This window comes from Pseudopodoces humilis, chromosome 2 (genome assembly GCF_049639895.1).
Source record: "Pseudopodoces humilis isolate 2021_Gansu_Grassland_sample_001 chromosome 2, ASM4963989v1, whole genome shotgun sequence".
NCBI lineage: Eukaryota > Metazoa > Chordata > Aves > Passeriformes > Paridae > Pseudopodoces > Pseudopodoces humilis.
In genome coordinates, this window is record NC_142201.1 from 113,875,551 (window position 1) to 113,897,537 (window position 21,987).

The window sequence follows — 21,987 nt, forward strand, 5'->3', positions numbered from 1 at the left end:
ATGAATGATGGGGCAGGAAAACACTGCTGGACACAAGGATGGACCCACGCAGGAGCCACTGCAGTGCTCTGGCATTGTTTGCCATGCTCGCCTCTTTTATTTCTTTTTTTTCCTTTTTCACCCCCTTTCCCTGGAATTACTTATGATTGATTGTTGCAATTGATTGCAATTGTGAGAGCTAATTTTAGTGCATAAATTTTACACTGGAAGCCTGCCAAGTGTTTGTGTAATGGAGGAGAGCAACTGCACAGGATTTGGTGTGGGGTGTGCTTGTCTTCCTTTCTCCAACCAAATATCAGCAACCAATCCACAGACTGATTTAGATTTATGTATAGGGAATATTTGTACATAGCCAGTTTTCTCCAAGAAGAAAATTCAGCCTCCTGTGGAAACAGAAGAGCAATTTACAGAGCTGTGATGAGTTCTAAGGACAACAGTGATGAAGTGACCATTGCCTTGGTTTTGAGATGAATAACCAAGCTAACAGAGTTCACTTTTAAACTTTGTGTGATGGAGCAGAGAGCAGATAGTGTTGTTGCAGCCCTAGGAGACAAATCTAGTGTGTTTAGCTGATGAAGAGCAGCACATGTATAGGTCTGGGCCCTTGGAAAATGTCCCAGCCCAGTCCAATTTCCACAAAGTTCCAAGTCAGGACTGGCAAGGAGGGGAGGTTGAGTTGCCACAGGATGAAAATGGAAGGTTTATTTCTGAGTGAAATATTAACTCGGGGATAAATTTTGCTTTCTACATCCACATTTTCTTATATCCAGGATTCAGGGTACAGTGAAGCTGGACTGCTTTGTAGGGCTTTCCTCCTTTTCCACTTGAATTTGGCCAGAGAGGAGCAAGAAATGTGAAAGGATAGAGAGGATGTGGAGATTGTAGTGGTGGTGCTTAAGGCTTTTTGGGACAATTTTTATATGGTTTGAAAATTGATGCTAAAAAGAAAAGCTCATGTAATAGATTATTTTTGGTACTGAGATGATGGGCTCACTTGCAAGATTAGATACCAGAACTCCATGGAACTTGTGTTATTCTTCTCCCACGGGTTTTTGGTGTCTCCTCTCGCTTGGTTTTTTTTCCTGTCATTCCAGTTGTGATTTATCTTACATGCTTGTTTCAAAACAAGTTACACTGTCAAGCTGCCATTATGGAAACATTTGTCCTGGTTATCCTTCCAGAGTTATTCACAGATATAAGTTCTGGCAAAGTCAGGGACAAGAATGATGACAGGTGGAAGAAGCCACCTTCTTGAAATATCAGTTTGGGTTTTTGTGTTGTCTTGGGGCTTTTTTAGTTCAGCTTGGTGCCATGTGGGTTTTACTTAAGGACGTGGTTTGTCCCTGGAAAAGTGTCTTTAAAAAGGATGGAACAGTTGAAATATGTTCAAGACAATTAATTAACGTGCCTTTCAGTGGAAAGGGAAGGAGGTTTTTTTTTTCCCAAATTAAGGCTCCAGCCTGGTTAAACATTTTGTATCAGTTACAAAAGGAGCTCCAGTACATTCCTCTGAAACAAGGGATGAGCCAACTGCATCTGTGAGGTGTGGGAGTGACATTTCAGAGCCCACTGACAGCCTCATTGTCAAACTGAACATCATCTCTCTCTCTCTTACTGGTGCTAAGTGAGAGCTCCTCACTTTCCAGGGGCAGAATTGCTCCTTTGGAAAATGCCACTGGAAGGCATGGATACCTTTGGGCTGGGAACAGGCTGCCAAGTAAAATTAAAGATGAAATTGAAATAGCCCATGTCCAGAAATCAGCCCTCCCTTCCCTGTCAGGAGGCACTGGGGAAAGGGAAAAGCATGAAGTGCTTTTTGAGCAGCGGGGACTTTCAGCTGTGGTTTTGCTATCCAATTTTCCCAGGTGCTACAATAATTGCATGTTACACTGTGGTGATGTCCTGAGCATTAAGCAGCTTCAATTATCTCCTTCCTTATGGGAGGATTTCCAGAGGTAGAGCACTAGAAAGAGACCTTTGATGTCCCGTCTGAGCTGTGATTGATTTGAGAAGCGAGACGCCGCAGCAGAAGGGACGCGGAGCTGCAAGACCTCTCTGCTGTGCTGTCAAGTGAGCAGCCGCTTCCAGCTCCAGCCTGGATTATTTTGTTTACAAGAAAGTGACAGAACGGTAGGATTGTGTAGGTTAGAGGAGCTCTCCGGTCCCACCTCCCTCTCAAAAAGCACTTAGCAGCGTTTTTGTGTGTGTGTGTGTGTGTATAAACAGAGATCTGGCGCAGATTGCCATCCTCCTGCGTGCTGCTGTGCTGCTCCCAGAGCCCGGATCACACTGCTCAGATCTTGCACCCCTGCCAAGGAAAGCCATCACCTGGACTGGGAAAAAGTGTCTTGGGAGGAGCAGGTGCAAAGAGTGAGTCTGAGGGAAGAGAAGAGCCGGGCAGGCACTGATAGAACATTCCTGGTGATGGAGCTGATGGCGTAATTGAAGGCCAGAGCCGTGGACAGGACCTGGAGGCAAAAGGAGCAGTAATGAAAGAGAAGCAGCACATCAGAGAGGCTGATTTGAAGGCAAAGCTGAAGTGAAAGCGGAGGGGAGGTTTCCCTCTTTGATCTGTTTGATCTGCACCTGTGGCGCTTTGTCCGGGCACCTCCCGGAGAGGGGCTCTTCCAGAGGTACCTTGGAAGCAAATTCCCACTGCTGGGAGGGCAGGGGGGCCTGCTGAGCCAGGAGACATTTCTGCAAGGCTTTGTCGCTCTTGCAGGGCTTCTGGCAGAACAGAAAGAGAAGGCAAAGGCCCCAGTGCAGGTTTTCCTGGAGGAAAGGCAGGTGGTGTGGGGCGAGCTGGATGACAGGTGAGGCAAGGAGCGTGTCCACAGTCAGTGGTGTCTGCACTCAGGTGAAAGCTCTGCTTGGAATAAAACCACTCAGCACACACTCAAGGGCTATTTTATAAATGTTTCCCTCTGGAAACTCTTACATTTTCCTAAACTTTGCAGTGTTTGGATGCCACAGTGCAGTGGGGGGAGCAGGGTGGGGAGAGGGCACGGGGATCAGAGCTGCCTGGAGGGGAGGACAAAGGCTGGGCTTGTTGGCTGGTGGGAAAGGCCAGATGGGAGAGAGGGAGGCAGGAGGAGGAGAAACGGATGTTGGATGATGTTGGAAGTGGTGGGTCAGGGGTGAGGGGCTGCAGCAGCCGCACCTCTGGGTCTGACCACGGGGGCAGAGCCAAACAGCACAGCCAGAGGAGCTCAGGGTGCTGCAGGGGTGAGGAGAAGATGTTTTCCAGAGGAAACAGCTGGGATCATTCCCAGGCTGAGAAACCCCGGCTTTGTTACTGGGAATGGCTCCTTGGTGGGTTGGATGCTGTGCTCCCAGAGTGAGGTGGCCTTAGAGGTGAAAAGAGGGAAAACTCTTGTGAGCAGCTTTAGGGGTGCTGGTGGAGCATGGCTGGGGCTGCCTGTGACCTGCTCCCCATTTCCCTTGGCGTGTTTTCCAGGAAAGAAAAAAATAAATTACATCCTTGAGTACACCAGGCTGATTTTATTTTTTTGAAATTACTTTTTAATGCTCCAGAACTGAGTTACTGTGGGTTTGAGCAGCTTGATTTATTTCTGACACATCTGCAGAGCCATTTATCCTAATCCTTCCTTTCCTGTCCACGTCCATCCCAGTTGGTGCTCCTCGAGTGGAGCCCAGAGCCTCTGGAAGTGCCACTGCTGCCCTGGCAGCTGTTTCTCGAGAGCTCTGCCTGCTCCGTGGGCTGTCCCAGACTTTGTGGGAGCAGGGATCCAGGAAGCTGGGCTGATGTTCTCACAGAGACAGAAGTGTCGTGCTGGCAAGGACAGCCGGGGTTTGGACTTGGCAGCAGTGACTAAGCCATGAGCTGACAAGAGTGTGTTGGAGGTGTGATGTGAGGTAAGAGACAGGTGTTGGGCAAGAGCGCAGGGGAGGTACCACAGGGAAGAGGTAGCTGGCAGGTGGATGGGAAAACAGCCTTAAAACTGGGTGTCAGTGTTAGATGGAGGAGATGGTGATTCAGGAGCTGCACATGGATCTCGTGGATACAGGCCTGTGGGAATAGTGCTCCTGGAATAAATGAGGCAGAAGTGGTTTAGCTCTACTTTATTTTATTTTTTTATGCAAGAGGTGGGTGTGTTGCTGAGACGTGGGGATGGCTCGGTGGTGGCTCAGTTTGCTGACAAAAGCAGGGAGATGGAACAGGGCACACGAAGGGCCAGGGGCACCTGGCCCGTGGAGTTTGGGGGATCAGAGGCAGAAGAGAGCGGGATGGGATGAGTCCTCCTGCCAGCAGTGAGGCAGTTTGGGGTGGATCTACCCTCCTACCCCAGCTACAGGCTCTAGGGCAAGCCACTGAGACAGAGTGTGAGGTTTTCCATCCATGTCCATGCTTCTTGTCTTCTGATTTTGTGTTTTGCCATCTCTGCTCTGGTCAGACCTGTTGCCTCTGAAGCCACCGCAGTCCTTGGGAGCGTGGCAGGGGTTCCCCCTCCCTGCCCTCCTGGAGGGAGCCCTTGGTGGGGCAGGCTGTGGTTTTGGCAGTGCCTTGGAGGTGAGATGGGACTGCCAGCTCCTCCCACAGCACTCCAGAGGGGCTGCTGGGCACGGGGAAGCCGGACAGTGCACAGCAGCTACGTGAGCTTTCCCCAGATTTGCAGCAAAGATAGGAGAAGCATTTGGATGGGACCCGTTTATAGCCTGGGATAATTTCTGCCCTGGCAAACCCAGAAAGAGATAAAGCAATGGAGAGCTGAGAGCTAAATCTCTCCTGTACAAATGCTGGGAGCATATGTAATAGGATTGTTGAATTGGAGTTACATGTTTTCTGGGATAAGCACTGGCTGATGATAGCGGGCTCTTGTAGCCATGCTTAAATCAGGAAAAGAACTGGGGATTTGCAGCAGTTGTTGGGAACGCTGGGGTTTCCCTGCGAGCTTCCAGAAGAGCAAAAGGGAAGAAAAGGCTTTTGTAGATAAAACAAAACAGATCCCTGAGAAGGCTGGAGCTCCTGTGGGGGAGAAAACATCAGTGCTCTGACCTGAGGGTAGTCGGGTATCACAGGTTTTTCTTATACTAAATAAAAACACTTTGTAGATCTTCTAGCTGAACTTCCATTAGTTAACATGGGAAAAAGGAGGCTTTTTAGCAACATTTTCATTTTTCTGCTCACCTTTCAAGAGGTGCATTAAAAACTGCACAACCCAAGAGCTGTGTTAAACACCTATTATTAAAGTGCAGTTTTAAGCTAAGCTTAGGAGCTGTCAGAGCTGAGCTTGTCTGCCTAATCTGGACTTGCTCTCTTTCCCTGTGAGGGCTCTGATGCAGTGTTAATTGCAGGACAGCTCCTGCCTCACCTGCAGCAGGGCTGATTCCTGGCAGTGCTGGTGGCAGTGGGCTGCCCTCACCCTGGTTTTGCCCCAGGAGGGACTCGAGGATGGGGAGGGATGTTTGCTTCTCTCAGTTTGGGCAGCCTGGGATCTACTTCTCCTGGGGGCTTGCTCTTGAGCTGTGTGCCCATCGCTTGTGCTCTCCAGCCCCAGCCAGGCAAGGGAGGGAGATGCCTTGAGCTGCTTGGGGCCAGGCACTTGTGATGGGGCAAGGGCTGGGAGGAGGATTTTTTTGGGCTGGGAGGAGGATTTTTTTGGGCTGGGAGGAGGACTCGGGTACCCGCGTGTTGGGTGCGAGCGTTGTGGCAGAGCCTGTCTGTGCTGAGCACGTGGTGCTGGAGGCTCTGTGGAGCTGCTGCAGCCCAAGCCCAGCTCTTGGCCAGCACAGCCTCTCCGTGGGACTCTCCACACCCCTCTGGGGGTGGTGGGAAGGGGAAGCACCCGGCCTGGCCCTGGGTGTCAGCGCAGATTTCATCGCACTGCAGCGACAGCTCTGCCCATCATTAGGACTCAGGCCAGCAGGAATTAAGACTTCCAGGCTGATCTCCATATCCTTGGCAGGATAAAATTTCCCAGAAGTGTTGCTAATCTGCTGCTGCCTGCCCTGAGCTCCCTGCAGACCCAGTCCCTCTTGTGCCAAGCCCTCCTGGCTCCAAGAGGTGTGTGGGACACCCTGCATTCAGCTGAGCTCCCGTCTGTTCCCTTTCCTGAACGCCCAGCTCTGCTGAGGCAAAGCAGCAGCCAGCACAGGAAACAGAAAGGGTTGGGTTGGGGTTGGGAGGGACCTTAAATCCCATCTCATTCCAACCTTCTGTACTCTAGCACCAAGTCCTGTCCAACCTGGCTGCTGGGACAGTCTCTTTCCCAGCATCATTTTTATATTTGAGTTTTTCCAGGAGCTCCTTGTTGGTCCACACAGCTCTCCTGGAGTTCTTACCTGCCTTCCTGCTTGGAGGAGGTGATCCTTGGGTATTAACCAGGTTTTATGGGCCTTTCTTCCATCCAGGGCTTTATCCTGTGGGTCTCTACCAAGCAGCTCTCTGAGATAATGGTTACATCCAATTGTTGTTGACTTTTTGATGAAAATCCCTTTTTTTCTGGCTGTGTCTCTTCTTCCCTGTGAGACCCCAGAGCTGTACTTTACCTGCTATAAAAACATGGGAAATGCTGCTGTTTGTGTGTGGTTTGCTGGGAGAGGGGAGGTGTAGCTGTGACCCCAAATCACAGCTGGGGTGAAGGGGTGTCCCTCCAGGGGAGGTGATTGGAGGGTGTTGGGTTTGGTGGGTCCTCGTGGAGCAGCACCAGCTTGGAAGCCTCTGTCTGAGAGCTGCTGCGTGGGGCAGTGCTGTGGGATTGGGGCTGCTGGCTCCTGGCAGCTCCCTCCTCTCTTTCCCAGCTCTCTGGCTGCTGGATTGTCAAAGAGCAGAAGACCATTCTCGTGGAATTATGGATGGATAAAACAGCGGCGGCTGTTCAGAGAGCAGGTGAAACTCTCTCCCGGGTTTTCAGTTACCAAATTCATCAGGACATTCCAACTTCTTGAATTTTAAATTCCCTGATCCCCAAGAACAAAGTCATTTTCTCAGCTTTGGAGGCTGACATCTGCTTACAAGGATTACGTGTGTTCCTGGAGCAGTGGGCACAGATTTTCTTTGTGGAAAGGGATATATTGGAGAGAGTATTAAACCCCAGCACAAGTTCCTGCTCTGGAATGGAAATTGCTGTGCAGGTTTGGAGCAAGGCATGTTGGAACTCGCTTATTTATTTGGCAGATGTCTGATGGTGTTACATCATCCCCAGCCCTCAGAGCTGCGAGGGCTCTGGAGGGCTCGGGGTGGTGGGTTGGCCATGGGATGCTCTACTCTTCCCGCTCTCCTGGTGTGGGGGAACAACCATTTTCCATCAGGAGCCGTCAGCAAGCTCTGCCTGCCACAAACCCGTATCCTGAGGTGATGGGAAGCACTGGTCAGGGAGAAGAGCCCTAGGAAATCTCTGCTGGATGGTGCTCAGGAGTTGTCAATCCACTCATGTTTCCAATCTCAGAGCAGCATGTGGGGATGATATTTGCTGGGGATAAGTGACCTTTTACTGCTTTCATTGTGCAGGCATTCTAGGGATTTATTTTTTAAATACGTTCTGTTTTGCTACCTGAAACCTCTGCCAGTGCTCCCAGGTTATTGTTCTGTGAGATCCACACTAACCTCGAGCATAATTTTGCTGAGAGCATTCAACTGGGAGCCAAGCTTTCTGTAGAACTGCAGATCAACAGCAGTGTGGTACAATTAGCTGAACCCTGGGCCTGTGGAAAGAGTTGCTTTAGAACAAGTAAATGCTGCCTGCAGCCCTCGGTGTCTGGAGCTGACCGACCGCAGACCCAAGGGAAAGCACCTTAATTGGCTTCTGTGGCTCTGGCAAGATACAAACAGCAGCTAACAGTGAGAAGCAATAGGGATTTGAGTTCTTTCCCCCCTGCCCTAGCAGGTGGAGGTGGTGTCAGTGAGAACAGTCTGGCTGCCTTGCTTTGGCCGAGGTGTGTTTGGGGGTCAGGCAGCTGAACTGCAGCTCTGTGCATCTGGATGCTCCAAGCTGACCTTTTAATCTTCCTTTTGCGTTCCAGGAGCTACGTGGGACAACCAATGTTTCCCTTTGGTCCTGTTTACTGCTGTGCCACCCTCATGTGAGTAAGGACTGGGGTGGATTTGGTGAGGGTGTGTGTTTGCAGCTCCTGCCCACCCTCCTCCTGCTCTGCTCGCCTCCCCTTCCCCTCCCCGCCCTGCAGAGCAGAACCAGGGCTCTCTTGGCAATAAAAATGTTATAAGGCCTCTTGGAGATGCAGAGTGAAATGTTTCTATGAGAGACTGTCAGTAGCTGCATGATTTTTCCAAGCAAGCATAGCCAGGAATGTTTGTAGAAACGTGGCAGCACTAAATTGGGACAGTTGGTCACTAATCCGTGCGAAGATGCAAAAGTGATTAAATAAAAAGATTCCCTGAGGCAGCCTCTAAGTTACAATATAAGGGTGACCCGGGCTTTTAAAGGCTCCTCTCTGGCCCCTGTTCCTCCCCACACTTCCTCTGTGTGGTGGTCACTCCAAATTGCTGCCAGCTGGCCCATTTGTCCTCTCTGGGGTTGTGCTGCTCCTTGGTTTTGACCTTTCAAAGAGACAGACAAAATCTGTGGCTTATGCAAAACTTTGAATTTGCAGCCAGCCTAACAGTGAGAGGGAGGAATACAGGGAATTTGAACTGCAGAGGGAAGAGATTCTGTTCTTCAGTGCCTCACTATTGACCACAGACCCCACTGTGCCCATAAAGGAGTCTGAGTTCGCTTGCCTGTTGTGTTTGAGGTTTTCTTGCCTCTCTGTTGCCTTCTACCCTTGTTTCAGACATCAGGTTATGGTATGTTTCCAGCTAGACAAATATGAGCTGTTTTTTTGTTCCAGGGTAAGTTTTATTTTCCAGCCGAGTGGTTCCGTAGTGTGGTGCCTTCACAGACACAAAAACAGAAGAGAAAAACATGATTTATAAAAATGTCAGCATCATAAAGAAAGAAGAATGAAACCAGAGGACTGCTATATCATCTAAGTGAGGGTGCCAGTGTGTGAACATGTGGCAGGGCAGTCAGTTAACAGAAAATGATCGTGAAATTGGGTGATATTTCTAGTCTCCCCAGGGGGAAAGCACACATGCTTTATGATGGATAATGAAACATTATGGCTTTTATGTCTAATACGTTAATTCTGCCAGGGCAGTAATCCCAAGGTTGCAGTCCACATTTAAGTTGGAAAGATATGCACAGGCTTTTATTGAGGACATAAACTACAGTGCATTTAAGGCAAAATAACAGAGAGATGGGAGAGGTTTCCACTTCCCTTCTCTCCCACTCTATTGTATCAAATACTGACTCGTGCCAGAGGGGCTGCTGTCCTGAAGCCAAGGGCTTCTTCCATGGCAAACATAGAAGTTAATCCCTTTTCTTTTTTTCAGTTTTGGGAGGGAAATACCGTTTGTGATGTTTTTGTGCTTGTGTGTTTTTGTGTGTAAGAGTAAGTCTTGAGCGCTTCTAGCTTGAAACACCTGCAGGGGCCGGTGGTCGTGGATGAGCCCGAGGTACTGATCCAGAGTGTAACTTGTGTGCTGTGTACCTGGTTACCCCCACTCCAGCCCCAGTTCCCTCCTGTGCTTCCCTGCCCAGTGATGGAGACGTGGCTCTAAGCCTGGGCTGTCCTTCTAATCAGGGCCATGTGTTCCCTCTCCCCTCCCTGCAGCAGCACCGGTGCTTTGCTCAGTGCACAGTGAGCAAGTTCAGGGAGCCAAAATGGCCAGAAAATAAAACTGTGGTCTTCTGGCCAGCTGTGTTTTGGGAGCCAGGTTGCTGGGAGAGGTAGGCAGGATGTGGCAGCCCTGATGTGGTCATTTTTGGAGAGGTCTGAGGAGGAAGGAGGTGTCTTGGAGCCTGTTTAGCTCTCTTGTAGTCCCAGTAGTGTCATCAGAGCACTTCACTCCCAAAGCCCAGGAATAGATGGTTTAACCTTTCCTTGCTGGCTCTGGGGTTGTGCTGCTTTGCTGTGGCTTTTAGAGCTTCTCCACTTTTGTCTTGACGTCCCAGGGGACACCTGCTGTAAGGACCAGGGTCACCCCTGCTGCAGGATGGGGACAGTGCAGGAGACCTGAGCTTTTCTGTGCTTTTTATTCTGCTTTCTCAGGGGTCTGTCCAGGACTTGGAGGACATAGGAAGCTCTGAGTTTGGTGTGCTACTGGGATGGGAGAGGAGCTGGATGCTCGAGCCCTCTGTGCTGGCCTGGCTCAGCCCAGGGGAGCTCAGCTGGGTTCTGCAGAACCCCCAAATGCGGAACGTGGCTCTGGCTCCAGGAGTTCCCTTATCTGCAGCAGGGGAAGTGGGCCACGTTAGAAAAGCCATTTCTCCAAGTGACCAAGCCCAGCGTTCTCGACGTGCTGCAGCACACGATGCCCCACTTCTGCTTTTGGGCAATCAGTGCAGCCCGTGGAACTGAGCTGTTCTGTTACTCTGCAGTGTATTTTTGTTCTCCCTGCCTATTTATTGCCACTTGAATACCTCTCCACCACTATCCATCCCAAACCCTGTGTATTAATCGTGTCTGTGCGTGTGTGTGGGGAATAGAATAAAGGGAAAATAGCTTTGGTCACACAGACTTATGCAGAGCAGGATCTGCCCTGATATCTCTCCGAGCTTCTTAGAGTTGGAACAGTGACAGCAGGCAGCATTGGAGTCCACCTCCCAAATGTTGTGTTTAATCCTAAATCAGGCTTTAGCATTCAAGTAACAGACAAATACTGAAAAGCCTCATAAGAAGTAGGAGGAACAGGCAGGACTTTAAAAAAAAAAAAAAAAAGCACAAATGAGGAAAAGTAATCAGCAGTTCTGGAGCTGTTACGATTTTCAGAATGTGGGGCTTTTGCCAGTAAAAGGGACCAGGTCTCTGCCCTTGAGCTTGCTTAAGAAGTTAATCTGTGTATGAACTCTCAGTCTTGGGGACCACTCAGAGAAATGATGGATCTCTGAGCCTTCAGTCTCACATTTGTTCAAGAAAGTAAGGTCACATAGCAGTGGCATTAGAGGCTGGAGGCTCGGGTGGGACCCTAATGCAGCCCTTCCAGAGGTGAAGATGTAACCCATGGCTGCAGCTTTTGTCTGTCAGGGTTGCTGCTGCTGCAGACATTCAGGAATGGGCTCACAGGAGCTGGGGCTGGACTAGCACAAACCAGGTGTTCTTTGCCTGCTGTGTCCATAATGAGCCATGGCCGTCCTCCAAAAAGTAGCTTGGAACAAGGTTTAAGAGGCTCTTTATTTTCTTTTAAATGTGCTGGTACCAAAAGGTAGCCAAAGACTCGTGACTGCAGTTCAGAGAAGATGCCTCCAGTTGCTTTGTGCTTGTTCTGCCTCTCCCCGCCTTGTCCTGCTGGCCATGGAAAAGAGTCATTGTTTAAAGGTGTTCCCTGGAACTGCTTCTCAGTTCCTGCCATTCCATAGACTCTGAGGAGGCTTCAAGGCAGTGGCTCATCTGCCCTGGATGTGGAGGTCGTGTCCTCTCTGCCTTATGTCCTCTCTGCCAGGCATGGCTGGGCCAGGGTGTTTGGGAATTGTTTGGACAGTTTCCCTGAGCTTGGGGTCACCGTGTCAGGTGGGAGGGAAGGGATGTGTGGGTCCTCCCAAAGCAGGATCAGCTCTGGGACCAAACCAGGCTCCTCAGGGCTCTTCTCCAGGCAGAGCTTGAAAACCTTCCAAGGATGGAGCAGGCACAACCTCTCCTGAGAGCCTGATCCCACTTCCCTTTTTGCCCTGAGCATCTTCATGGTGGAGATCCTGGTGTATCCCAGGTGCTCTGCCAGTGATTCCCTGTGTCCACTGAAACTTGACAGGGCACCACCACTGGGGATGCCTGACAGAGGCCAGAGATGGATACAAACTCTTTGAAGTGAAAGGCTTCTTCCTCGTGAGCACTGGCAAACAGGTCTGTGGAAATGGAGTTCTATGGGATATTGTGGCATGGCTTTGAATTGGGGGGAGGATAAATAGGGAAAGCTGAAAATCAGCACTTACTTTCATATAAAGTTGTGTTGCTCTTTCAATTAAATAACTGGATGTGAGTTTTAAAAGGGAAAAAGACCCCTCAAGGCAGCTTAGAACAAGTTAATAGGAGAGGAGAAGCAGGGAAGGCACTGAGACATAGAGCAGAGACGTGGTCAGTCCAGTTGTGCCAGCTGTAATGTTTATAACTCTGAGTCACCCTGTGACAGTCAGTGCTGGTGGCCCTCTGGGCAGGACCTGTGGTCCAGATCTCTGCTTGCCCTGGAGGGTTTTGGTTCAGGCTGTGAGTGGGTCAGGGCCCCCTGAGAGAGGTGTTCACAGTGTGGTTCCTGCACCGTGCTCTGGTCCGGGGAGGCTGAAACCAGGTCAGGGCTTCTTTTCATTGAGGTGACATTGAGGGGAGGTTTTCTTTTTGTTTTTTTTTTTTTAACCATCTGGCTGTAATAGAAGAAATAAATTGGAGCTTGTTTTCTAAAAATGAGAACATGTGCAGTCAACCAGCATCTTTTATTTTTATGCAGCACATCTAAAATAGACGCGAGTCTGCCTCTTTTGGAGCGTGCATCCGGCACGAAGTCACAGCAGCGTTGGTGCTCCTGCCCCCTTCCTCTGTGCTCCCTCCCCTCACTTCCCTGCTCCCACCACTTGGCAGTGAGCTGTTGAGGAAGTGGCTTGGGTTTGGATGTGCCAGTCAGCCCCACGCGGCGGGGGGGAAGGTGCCAGTGACACGGGGAGGGGGTGAGCGGTGCCGCTGCTCTGGTCCCTTCTCCCTTGGGAACCCTCTGTGGGAGGAAGGAGCAAGGATGCTTGTGGCAGCTCCCCTGCTCGGGTGGAAGGTAGAATTGGATGGGCAGGGAAGGTCTGTCCATCAGAGGAATTGCTGGCAGGGTGCTCTCTGCCATGTCCCTGGAGCTGGCAGGCACCGAGGGTCCGTGCTCGGAGCCGTGCGCTCACTCTACAAAGGAGCAGCTGCTCACAGTTGTTTCTTTTGGGTCTGCTGGGAGTGGAGAGCATTTCCCCTCTCAATTCTTGCCTCCAGCACATGAGGAATCATGGAATCAGAATAATTTAGGCTGAAAAATACCTCTGAGACTATGGAGTCCAAGCTGTGCCCGATCCCTACCTTGTCCCCAGCCCAGAGCACTGAGTGTCACATCCAGGCTTTCCTTGGACACCTCCAGGGATGGGGACTGCAAACCTCCCTGGGCCCCCTGAGCCTCTGGTCCCCCTTTCCTCTTTGATGTCCCTTCCCTGTGCTTGGGCAGCTCTGCAGCTGTCCAGGGCAGGGGAACAATCTGCCCAAACTGTATTTTTATTTTTTTTTCCCATCAGGGCCGTGCAGGAGATGGGGATAACACTTGCCTTGCAGGGCCATTGTGAAAGTTAATTTGCTAATTATTTACAAAGCACATCAGAGTGCTGCTTCAGTTATACGCAGGGTTATGATAACGTCTAATTAGTAATTCCTTATGATGCTTCGTTTTCTTTCTGCCATAAATATTGGCCTAATGTAGGGACAGCCGTGCCTGTGCTTGTCATCCCAGTGCCTCAGAGGGAATAAAAAAGCTGGATTTGATTTGTAAATGGTGCCTCTCTACCCACCCCCTCCTCCTGTTCCACCTGACCCACAAAACCACTGACTCCTTTGGTGAGCTGCTGCCTGGCTGGTGTGCATCAATGGGTCACTGCTTGGGGAGGGCTCACCCCTTCCATGGAAATCTCATCCCTCTGGCAAAACCCCTTGCTTTTTCCTGCTTTCCCATCCTTCCCAGCCTCACAGGTGTGTGCCCTTTCTTGCTGGGCAGATAGGAGGGATGACAGGCAGGAAAGAAGGAGCTGCCATGGGAAGATCTCTGCCCTCCCTTTCCGTGGGACCTGGACCAAGAGCTGGGATAACAAGATTTTCCCTCCAAGTTTTTATCTTTTTTCTCTCTGTCTTTGCTTGGGTTTGTATCCCATATTGTGCTGCTCTGTTTCATGGTGTGTATGCAGCATCTTGTCTTTGCTTTGGCCAGCGTGGATATGTCATCCTGTAGTGTGTTGTTTTTCTCTTCTCCAAATAAGTAAAACTCAGAGACCTCTGCTGTCCATCACACATTGCTGGTTTTACTCAGCTGTGAGTGGCTTTGGGCGCTTCTGAGGGTGTCAATATCCTGTGTTTTTAATGCTTCAGTGCAGTGAGTCCAGAAGCTTGTGATACCTATTTTTAGTGTTGAAAAGTTTTGACAGCTAAAGTAAACCTACATTATCCATCACTTGACAGCATCGTCACCAGCGTGCAGCTTGTCACTCTCGTTCAGAGCTGATTTTTCCAATGAAATTAAAACTATTGGCAGGGATGTGGTGGAAGTGTGTCAGAACGCAGCATGAAAATGACAGCAGCTACTGCCTGGTTTCAAAAAAATAAATGAGAGGAGGTGTTAGCATTAGAGGTCCTGAATAAAATGTTCCTTCTTGAGCCTTCCCATGGAAAAAGGAGGCAGTCTCTGTTTTGTTCAGCTCTGGTTGATGGGGGCTGCCGGAGCTCCAGGAGCCTTTGGATGATGCTCTCAGGGATGCACAGGGTGGGATTGTTGGGGTGTCTGTAGAGGGCAGGTTGGGCTGGATGGTCCTTGTGAGCAGCTTCCAGCTCGGGAGGTTCTCTGGGTGTCTGCAGGCAGAGTGCCCACGTTGGTGTGAGATCTGCCAGCCACAAGCAGTGCCCTGAAATGCAAACCTTAAATTTCAACTTGTGCTTGGGCCAGAGGTGGTTCCTGCCTCTTGTCACTTGTCTTGGTTTCACAGGCAAAGGTGCTGGCTCGCTGCCAGCATCCACTCCCTGGAGCTCATTAGGAGCCTTTCTCTGCTCCCCTTGTACAGAAACAACAGGGATCGACTTTCCCAGGAGCTGATATATCTGCTGACCTCTCCAAAGGGAAAAAAAACCTCCTGTAATTCATTACCTGACTTCTGTAGGGGCTGAAAGGGAACTATTTGTGACTGAACAATACTTTCCTTTCACAACTCCCTTCCTAATCCCAAACAGAAACATAAGGCTGAGAAAATCTTTCTGATAGCGGGGAGTGTGGGTGCATTCAACCCGGTATCATTTTTCATGGCATTAATGTTCTGTAATTGCCAGGGGTTGGTTTGCAGGTTTTTATTGGACAAAGTGAAGGCAGGCAGTGTTAAATGCCTCCATTTACCAATTACCCCATCAGTTTGAGGGGGTAGAAGTGATTCTGATGGTGGCATGATGGTTTTCCATCAGTGCCGTCTTGTGAGGTGCTGCATCACAGATGCACAGTTTGAAAGGTGAGGTTTGAAAGAAAATAATGCAAGCTAAGTCAACTTTCTTCTTCAGTTTATGATTGACTACAAGATGGCTTGAGTCAAACCGTCCCCTGCTACACAGGGACAGCCCTTTGCTCCTGCCAGGTGTGTGGGGCTAGACAGGCACAAAGAGTGGGATTCCAGGGTGAAAGCCAGTGTTTGGCTTGGCCACATCATCCACAGGGAACTTTGAAGGCTGGGTTACATGTGTAGGGCTGCAGTTTTTCCAGGATTCCATGGGAAAGGGCACCAGTGATGTGTGGCCGGTGCCTGCAGCATCATCTGTGCTTGTGGGATGTCTGGAGAAGCACCCAAACAGGCTGTGGACATCAGCTCCTTGATGTTCCCCTGGGGATGTTCCTGACAAATGATTAGTGCCTGCTGGGCCCCAGGTCATGTCCTGCTTCATCAGAGTGGGTGACAAGTCACCCTGCATGACTTGCTGAAGGACCCGAGTGGCTCCAGTTGTCTGGATGGTGGAGACAGAACGCTCCTCCAAGGCCACCTGTGTGTGCAGGTGAAAAATAAGACAGATACAATCATGAATTTTTGAAGCACCTTGGCTTTGTAAGGTAAGCCTTAGTTAAGGAGATACGGTCTGCAGAGCCCTGTGTGAGCACGGCAGATGCTCCTCGTATCTCACCTTCCTGCTGTGCTCAGGGTGAGTCACTGTGCTGAAGTGACTCCTTTTTTTCTGCCCCAAGTGCTAATCCATTGTTAAAATGATATTAACTCATATGTGCTAATTAGCAGGTGTGCCAGGGTGTGAGAGGCCCAGGATGTTCATTAGGGTTGATAAAAACACCTTTATGCAGGATACAGACCTGGATTGTGTCTCCCTTCCTTTCACCACAGAGAAGTGCTGTGTTGTGGAACCTTACTCCTCTGGGCTCTGTGGTGGGATCTCCATGTCTCAGCTCGATTTTTTGGGAGAGCCTGAGGGCTCCTTGGAAGGTTCAAAGAATCACACAATGTCTTGAGTGGGAAGGGCCCCACAAGGATCATCCAGGGCAGCCCCTGTCCCTGCATCCCTGGCAGCGCTGTCCAAAGGCTCCCGGAGCTCTGGCAGCCTCGGGGCTGTGCCCATTCCCTGGGGAGCCTGGGCAGTGCCAGCACCCTCTGGGGGAAGAACCTTTCCTTGACCTCCGACATAAACACCCCCTGGCAGAGCTCCAGCCCTTCCCTGGGTGCCATCCCTGTCAAAGGGAGCAGAGATCAGAGCTGCTCCTCAGGATGAGCTGTATCCCCCACTGAGTTCTGACCCAAGTCTTCTCCAGACTGGTGGGATTCATCCTGCCGGAAGGATGGAAGGAAAAGAGACTTTTCCCAGTGGTATCATTACTCAGCTGAGGAGGGGAGGGCCATTCTGTGCCCAGCTGCAGGGCAGAGCTCATGGCTACTCTGGAAGCTCCTGGAGGTGACGTTCCCTGCAGCCATCCTGCTCCGGAGCTGGCCCGGCTGTCTCCGCGCCGTGTCGGGCAGAACGTGCCGGGCTGTCTCAGAACAGGTTTTGGTAGTTCCTCGCCGGTGCGGGAGAGCCCTGCTGTTTACACTAGCTGGCTCGCACCCTCGGAGGAAGCCCACATCAAAAGGGTGGATCCCAGTGCGTCAGCGGGGCCGGGAGCCGGGGCCAGGCCTGGAAATGCCTGTTCTCCCCAGCCGGAGCTCCCGGCGAGGCTCCCGCGGGACGGCCGGGCCCCCTGCTCCCACCCAGCCACGCAGGAAACATCTCATTTCTCAGGAGGAGGCTGGGGTGGATCCTACACAAATCGGGAGAAGGCATCCCTTGCCTCTCCCTGCTTGGATCTCTCTCCATACCTTAGGCTTGCTGGTTTCTGCTCCAGTGCTCTGAGCCGTGATTGAAGGGGAAGTCACTGCTTTTCTTTCTCACATCTGCACTGAACCTTCTGGCTCTGCACAACTCCCTGCCAGGAGGGGACAGCTGGTGAGGAACAGGGACAGGAGGAGAGGGAATGGCCTCAGGCTGGGCCAGGGCAGGCTCAGCTGGACATCAGGGGGAATTTCCTCATGGAAAGGGTGGTCAAGCATTGGCAGAGGCTGCTCAGGGAGGTTTGGAGTCCCCATCCCTGGAGGTGTCCAAGGCATTCCTGGATGACTCAGTGCTCTGGGCTGGGGACAGGGTGAGCATTGGGCACAGGATGGACTTGATGGCCTTGGAGGTCTTTTCCAACAAAATGGTTCTGTGACTTAAAACTCACGAATGGTTACACCAATGTCTGGAGCTTTCTGCAAGCTGCTCTTGGAACAGCTCATGCTCTCCTGGGGGTTCTGGCCATGCCAAGGGTTTGCTTCTGGGGCAGGAAGAGATGCCCCACGCTGCTGTGGCAGGGTGCAGATGGCCCCAGCAGCAGGGCAGTGCTGCCTTTTGCCCTCTGAATCTGAAAATCGCTGCAGACAATCGCTGCTGATCTGTCACAGTAAGCACCTGTCCCTCCTGTGGAGTGTGGCTGCTGTGTCTGTGGGAGCTGTGTGTGCACACCCGTGCATAGGGATGCACCGAGGTCGCTCCGATGGGAGCGATCCCAGCTGGGTGTGGGAGCTCTGAGCTGTTTCAGCAGACCAGAGGTGGCCGTGCCCAAGTGGACCCGAAGGCAGGCAGCAGCAGCAGCCCCCATCACCCTCTGAGTCACTCGTGGCTCGTCCAACCTGCTCATCCACTTGGGGTTTGCGAGTTCCCAGTGCTGAAAGCTGCTCTCCCGTTTGTTTGTCCCGCAGGTGGGAGCTGCTGGTTTGCTCATTCAGGGTTTCAATGCACCATAATGTTGAGGATTGTTTAGTGCTGCCCGCTCCAAGCAGAGTCTGATCCCACCCCTCCTTCAGCGCTTTGCTGCTGCCAAGGTGGAGCTCTCTGGTGCTTCTGGGGTGTGCCTGTGGTCACGGGGGACCTCGTGCTGAGCGTGGGTGGATCTGCCCGAAACATCTGAGGCTGCGAGCGCCGAGATGAGAGGTTAAACCCAAGGCGCCGTTTGAAGTGGGCTCAAACTCACTGCTCACTCCTGTTCCTGGTCACGGGGGCTGTAAGGATGACTGTGCCACATCAAATTGCTTCTCTGATATCTTGTCCCTGTGCCGAAATAGAATCCTCTCCTCCCTTGCTCTGCACCCGCAGCACCTAGGTGTGTGGAGCCCCACAGCCTCGCTCTGGCTGTGAAATCCTTTCAGTCCCACAGCAGCGTGTCCAGCCCTGGGTCAGAGCTGGGCTCCTGCACACACCTTTCCCATTTTATTTTGTTCTTTTCCTCATAGTTCTGTCCTTTTCCCAACTTGCCGTCACTGCTGGCTTGCAGAGGGTGGGACTGCAAGGGTACGGTCATTGCTCAGTACTCGGTATTTGTGAAGGATCACCCAGAGCTGTAAATGTTAATTTGTTAATTAATTTGATTTCTGCTTGTAAAGAATATTTACTGTGTTGTCTGCTTCCTTTTCAGAGCAGTTTCATACCTGTTTTTCTTGTCCCATATATGTGGTGCAGAGGCAAGGTGGGGGAAGTTGGGGGATAAACACAGATGGGCTGGGTTTTGCGTTGGTATTTCTTATTTATAGCAACCATTAGCCTGCCTTGGTCTGGAGGATGCTGCTGCTCAAATCTTAATCCAGAGACGGTTATGTGGAAGTAGGGAATTAAGTAAGACCAGATCTATGCGTAATTCCTAATTCCCTGGAGTTCCTCATCCTGGGAACCCTCCTGCACCTGTGGGCAGCTCGGTGGAAGCAGCCTCTGGCGTGTTTTTAACGCCTCCTCTCTAGAAGCACCATACAGATACGTGCCCAGGGAATCCCTCGGGGTCGAGGGCAAAGGCAAAAGGCACAGAGTAGGTCAGAATGTTTTATTTTCGATCTTGCCGGCGAGTTGCTGCCTGCAAGCGCAGCAGAATCCCGAGGACCGTGGAGCAGGATTGCAGGAGCGAGTCGCTCCGTGGGCTGACTGGGGATTTAGTTCCTGGCTCCTCTGGCAGCGCTGGCGAGTTAAAGTCACCCCGGAGGGATGTCCTTAGGAATTCAGATTTCAGGAGCCAGCGGGGTTGAGTGGCAGCTCGTCTGAAGCCTGTGACGGGAGGAATTAACAGGAGAGGGAGGGAGGAAGAGACGGAGGGAGGGGAGGAAGGGAGGGATGGCAAAACCCCAAACCTTCAAACACACCCAGTTGACCCATCTCATCTTAGCGTGAAACTTCGCAAGTTCCACCCACTCCGGAGCAGAGGGGGAATGAAATGCTGGCGCTTCCTCCTTTCTGCTAGCGGCAGCCGGGGCTCGGGAAGCACGCGGGGCAAAGATGTTTGTGCTGCTGATGATGAGCGGTAAGAGCAGCTCAGCTGCGGCTCGGATAAAGCTGGGCAAATGTGTTTGGGGCTGTAGCGTGTCCAGGAAGGCTCTCCTCTCCCAGTTCCCGTCTTTCCCCGGCGTGGATAGGGGTGTTGCTTTCTCTGAGTTGGGTTGTCAAGCGCTGCTTTGCTTTTCCAGGGTTTGCGCTGCTCACCCAGACACCGGGGGCTCGAGCTGACTGAATGGGAGCTGGGGCTTCATAGCTGAATTCCCTAAGAGAGAAAATGCAGTATCGTGTTACTGACTAGAGATGTTTCCTTCTCCAGCTGTCTGGCTTTATTTTCCGTAATTACAGGTTGCCACGCTCTTTAATTGTTGAAAATGAGCCCCTTGAAAGGTTTCAACTTGACTCGGGCTCTGTTGGGTGTCTCTGCGAGGTGGGGAGAGCCGGGAAGCTGTGAAGGGCAGTGCTGCTCCGTGAGGGGGGAAGGCTGGCTCGGGGGGGCTCACGCTTCCCAAAGATTTGGGAACACTGCGGAGCCGGGACTGGGGGAACCTCGTCCGTATCGAGCTGCTCATTTTCCTCCCGGTTCCTTCAGCGATCGCTTATCGAGTTATTTAATATCCCGGGTGCTATCTCTGAATCTAAATTGCCTAATTCTTGGGTTGGTGACAGGAAATGTGAGCACGGAGCCCTGGCTCTGCAATTACTGTGACTAAGCATCAGGGCTGAGCACCAAGCGGCAGCGCTGTCTCCTGGCCCTGCGCTCTGGGGGACGGGCTCCCCGTCCTGTCCCAGCTCCCCAGCCCGACCTGCTGTCCCCGGGGCTGCTCTGGGAATGTCGGGATGGCTCCTGCTTCCCGAGAGGCACGGGCTTGCCTTCCCACAGGCAGGGTTCAGCCCTGACTCAGAGCTGTGCAACCCATCAGCCGTGAGTAATCCTCCGGGGCAGAGGCAAAGGATAATGCATACCTTTTTCTGGGAATTAAGTCACTCTGGAGCTGTTTGAAACGTGTTTTCATAGTTTTGTTTTGTATACCAGAGCCCCGTCGCTGAGCTGGCTGTTGGTTCCTTGGATGGTGTTTTAGTATTGCAGGAGGGATTTGCATTTCCACACGTGATCAGTGCTGTGGAACGAAGCGAGCAGGTTTGGTGGGTGTCACTGGCTTGTCTGTTTTTCCCCAGCCTTTCCGAGTTAAAAGTGATCTCTGTGCAGTATGGAAAAGGGGTGGAAAATTGCTGTGCTAAGCACATAGGGCTGAGGGATGAAGTGCCCAAATGTGGCAGGCCTGGTTATGCTTCCTGGGGATCTTGCTCTTTAAAGGGTGCCTGTCTGCTTTCTGACTTGTTTTGAGGCAGAAACACTTTATTTTTCCAAAATGCCTGACAGAAAAAAAATCTTCCAAACCGCAAATTTGCATCATTTAAGCGTTTGCTAGAGCTTTATGCTTTTTCTCTGGGAAATCAGTGGTAGGACTCCTGCTGGAATTGGTGTTGAGAAGAAGCATTGATTTTGCAGCGGCAGTGAGTCTATTAGGCATCAGTATTTGGAACAGATTTGTTTGTGTCTAATGAAGTTGGACATTGTGGTTTAGGTTGTAGGTAATGGTTGTTTGGAAAGGAGCCCCCAGGAAAACACAGCTAGTTCCCTGCAGGATCAGTGACCTGGACTGGTCCAGGGAATGCCTGGGAATCCTCCTGCCAGAAGCTGGGCAGGAAAGGGAGCTCTGTACTTGGGGCAGCAGGTTGGCTTGGGTCTAAACTGTGAGCTCGCTGTGTGTGTCAGGCAGCGAGACCTCATTGCTTCCCTTGGGCTCTGATGAGTTCCCCAGTGTTAATCTTCTCTCAGTTGTGAGGGTTATTAGCTCAAAAAATTAAAGAGGGGCAAAAAAAGGCCACCAGAATAAAATGCCAGCTTCTAAATAATTAATTATAAAGAAAAATCTTGTGCAAAAGTAACAGTGGCATAGAAACTTTGCAAGAATTCATCAAGAAGGAGGATGAGTCTCTACTGATGTGTCTTCCTGGGTATTATTTCGTTAAACTGGCGACTGTGCAGAGCGTTCCAGGGAGTTTTATGGCCCAGTAATCCATTGCTGGATGAGGGGAATACATTATTTATAGATTAGAGTGTTTTAACATCCTCGCATGGGGTTGTTTAAGGAGGTCAGAATGCAGAGCAGTGGGAATGGGATTAGCCCAGCTGTGCCAGAAGCAGTGCAGAAGCACGGGGTGAAAGGGGAAGGTATCACGTAGATGTTTATGTTTTTATTGTGCCTCACAAGGCACAGGTCACAAAAGAGTTAGGGGCTTCTAGAGCCAGAATGTAGTTTTTTATTGGTGGTGACATCTCAAATTCTAAGTGAACTGGAAAGAGAACATCCTTTTCCCCGGTTCAGCAGGCTCGCACCCAGCAGCATGTTCGTGTTCCTGGTGGGATGGAGGCAGAGGACT

At 51.1% G+C, this 21,987-nt stretch overlaps 1 protein-coding gene across 10 annotated transcripts in view; it reads left to right on the top strand.

Moving 5' to 3' along the window:
• Nucleotides 1-21,987, top strand: part of TIAM1 (TIAM Rac1 associated GEF 1) — a 155,661-nt gene that overhangs the window by 39,463 nt on the left and 94,211 nt on the right. For 6 of the 10 annotated variants that reach the window (XM_088051022.1, XM_088051018.1, XM_088051019.1 and 3 more), the window contains one exon: nt 7,984-8,043. The exons of 1 other annotated variant lie outside the window; for it this stretch is intronic. Coding sequence is in view for 3 of the 9 variants with exons in the window: in XM_088051018.1 (XP_087907144.1) it covers nt 7,984-8,043 (60 nt within the window). In the remaining 6 variants the exon portion in view is untranslated. Of the gene's footprint in view, nt 1-7,983; nt 8,044-19,470; nt 19,568-21,987 lie in introns of those variants that run through there. 3 more of the 10 variants (XM_088051023.1, XM_088051029.1, XM_088051020.1) reach the window with 1 other exon arrangement.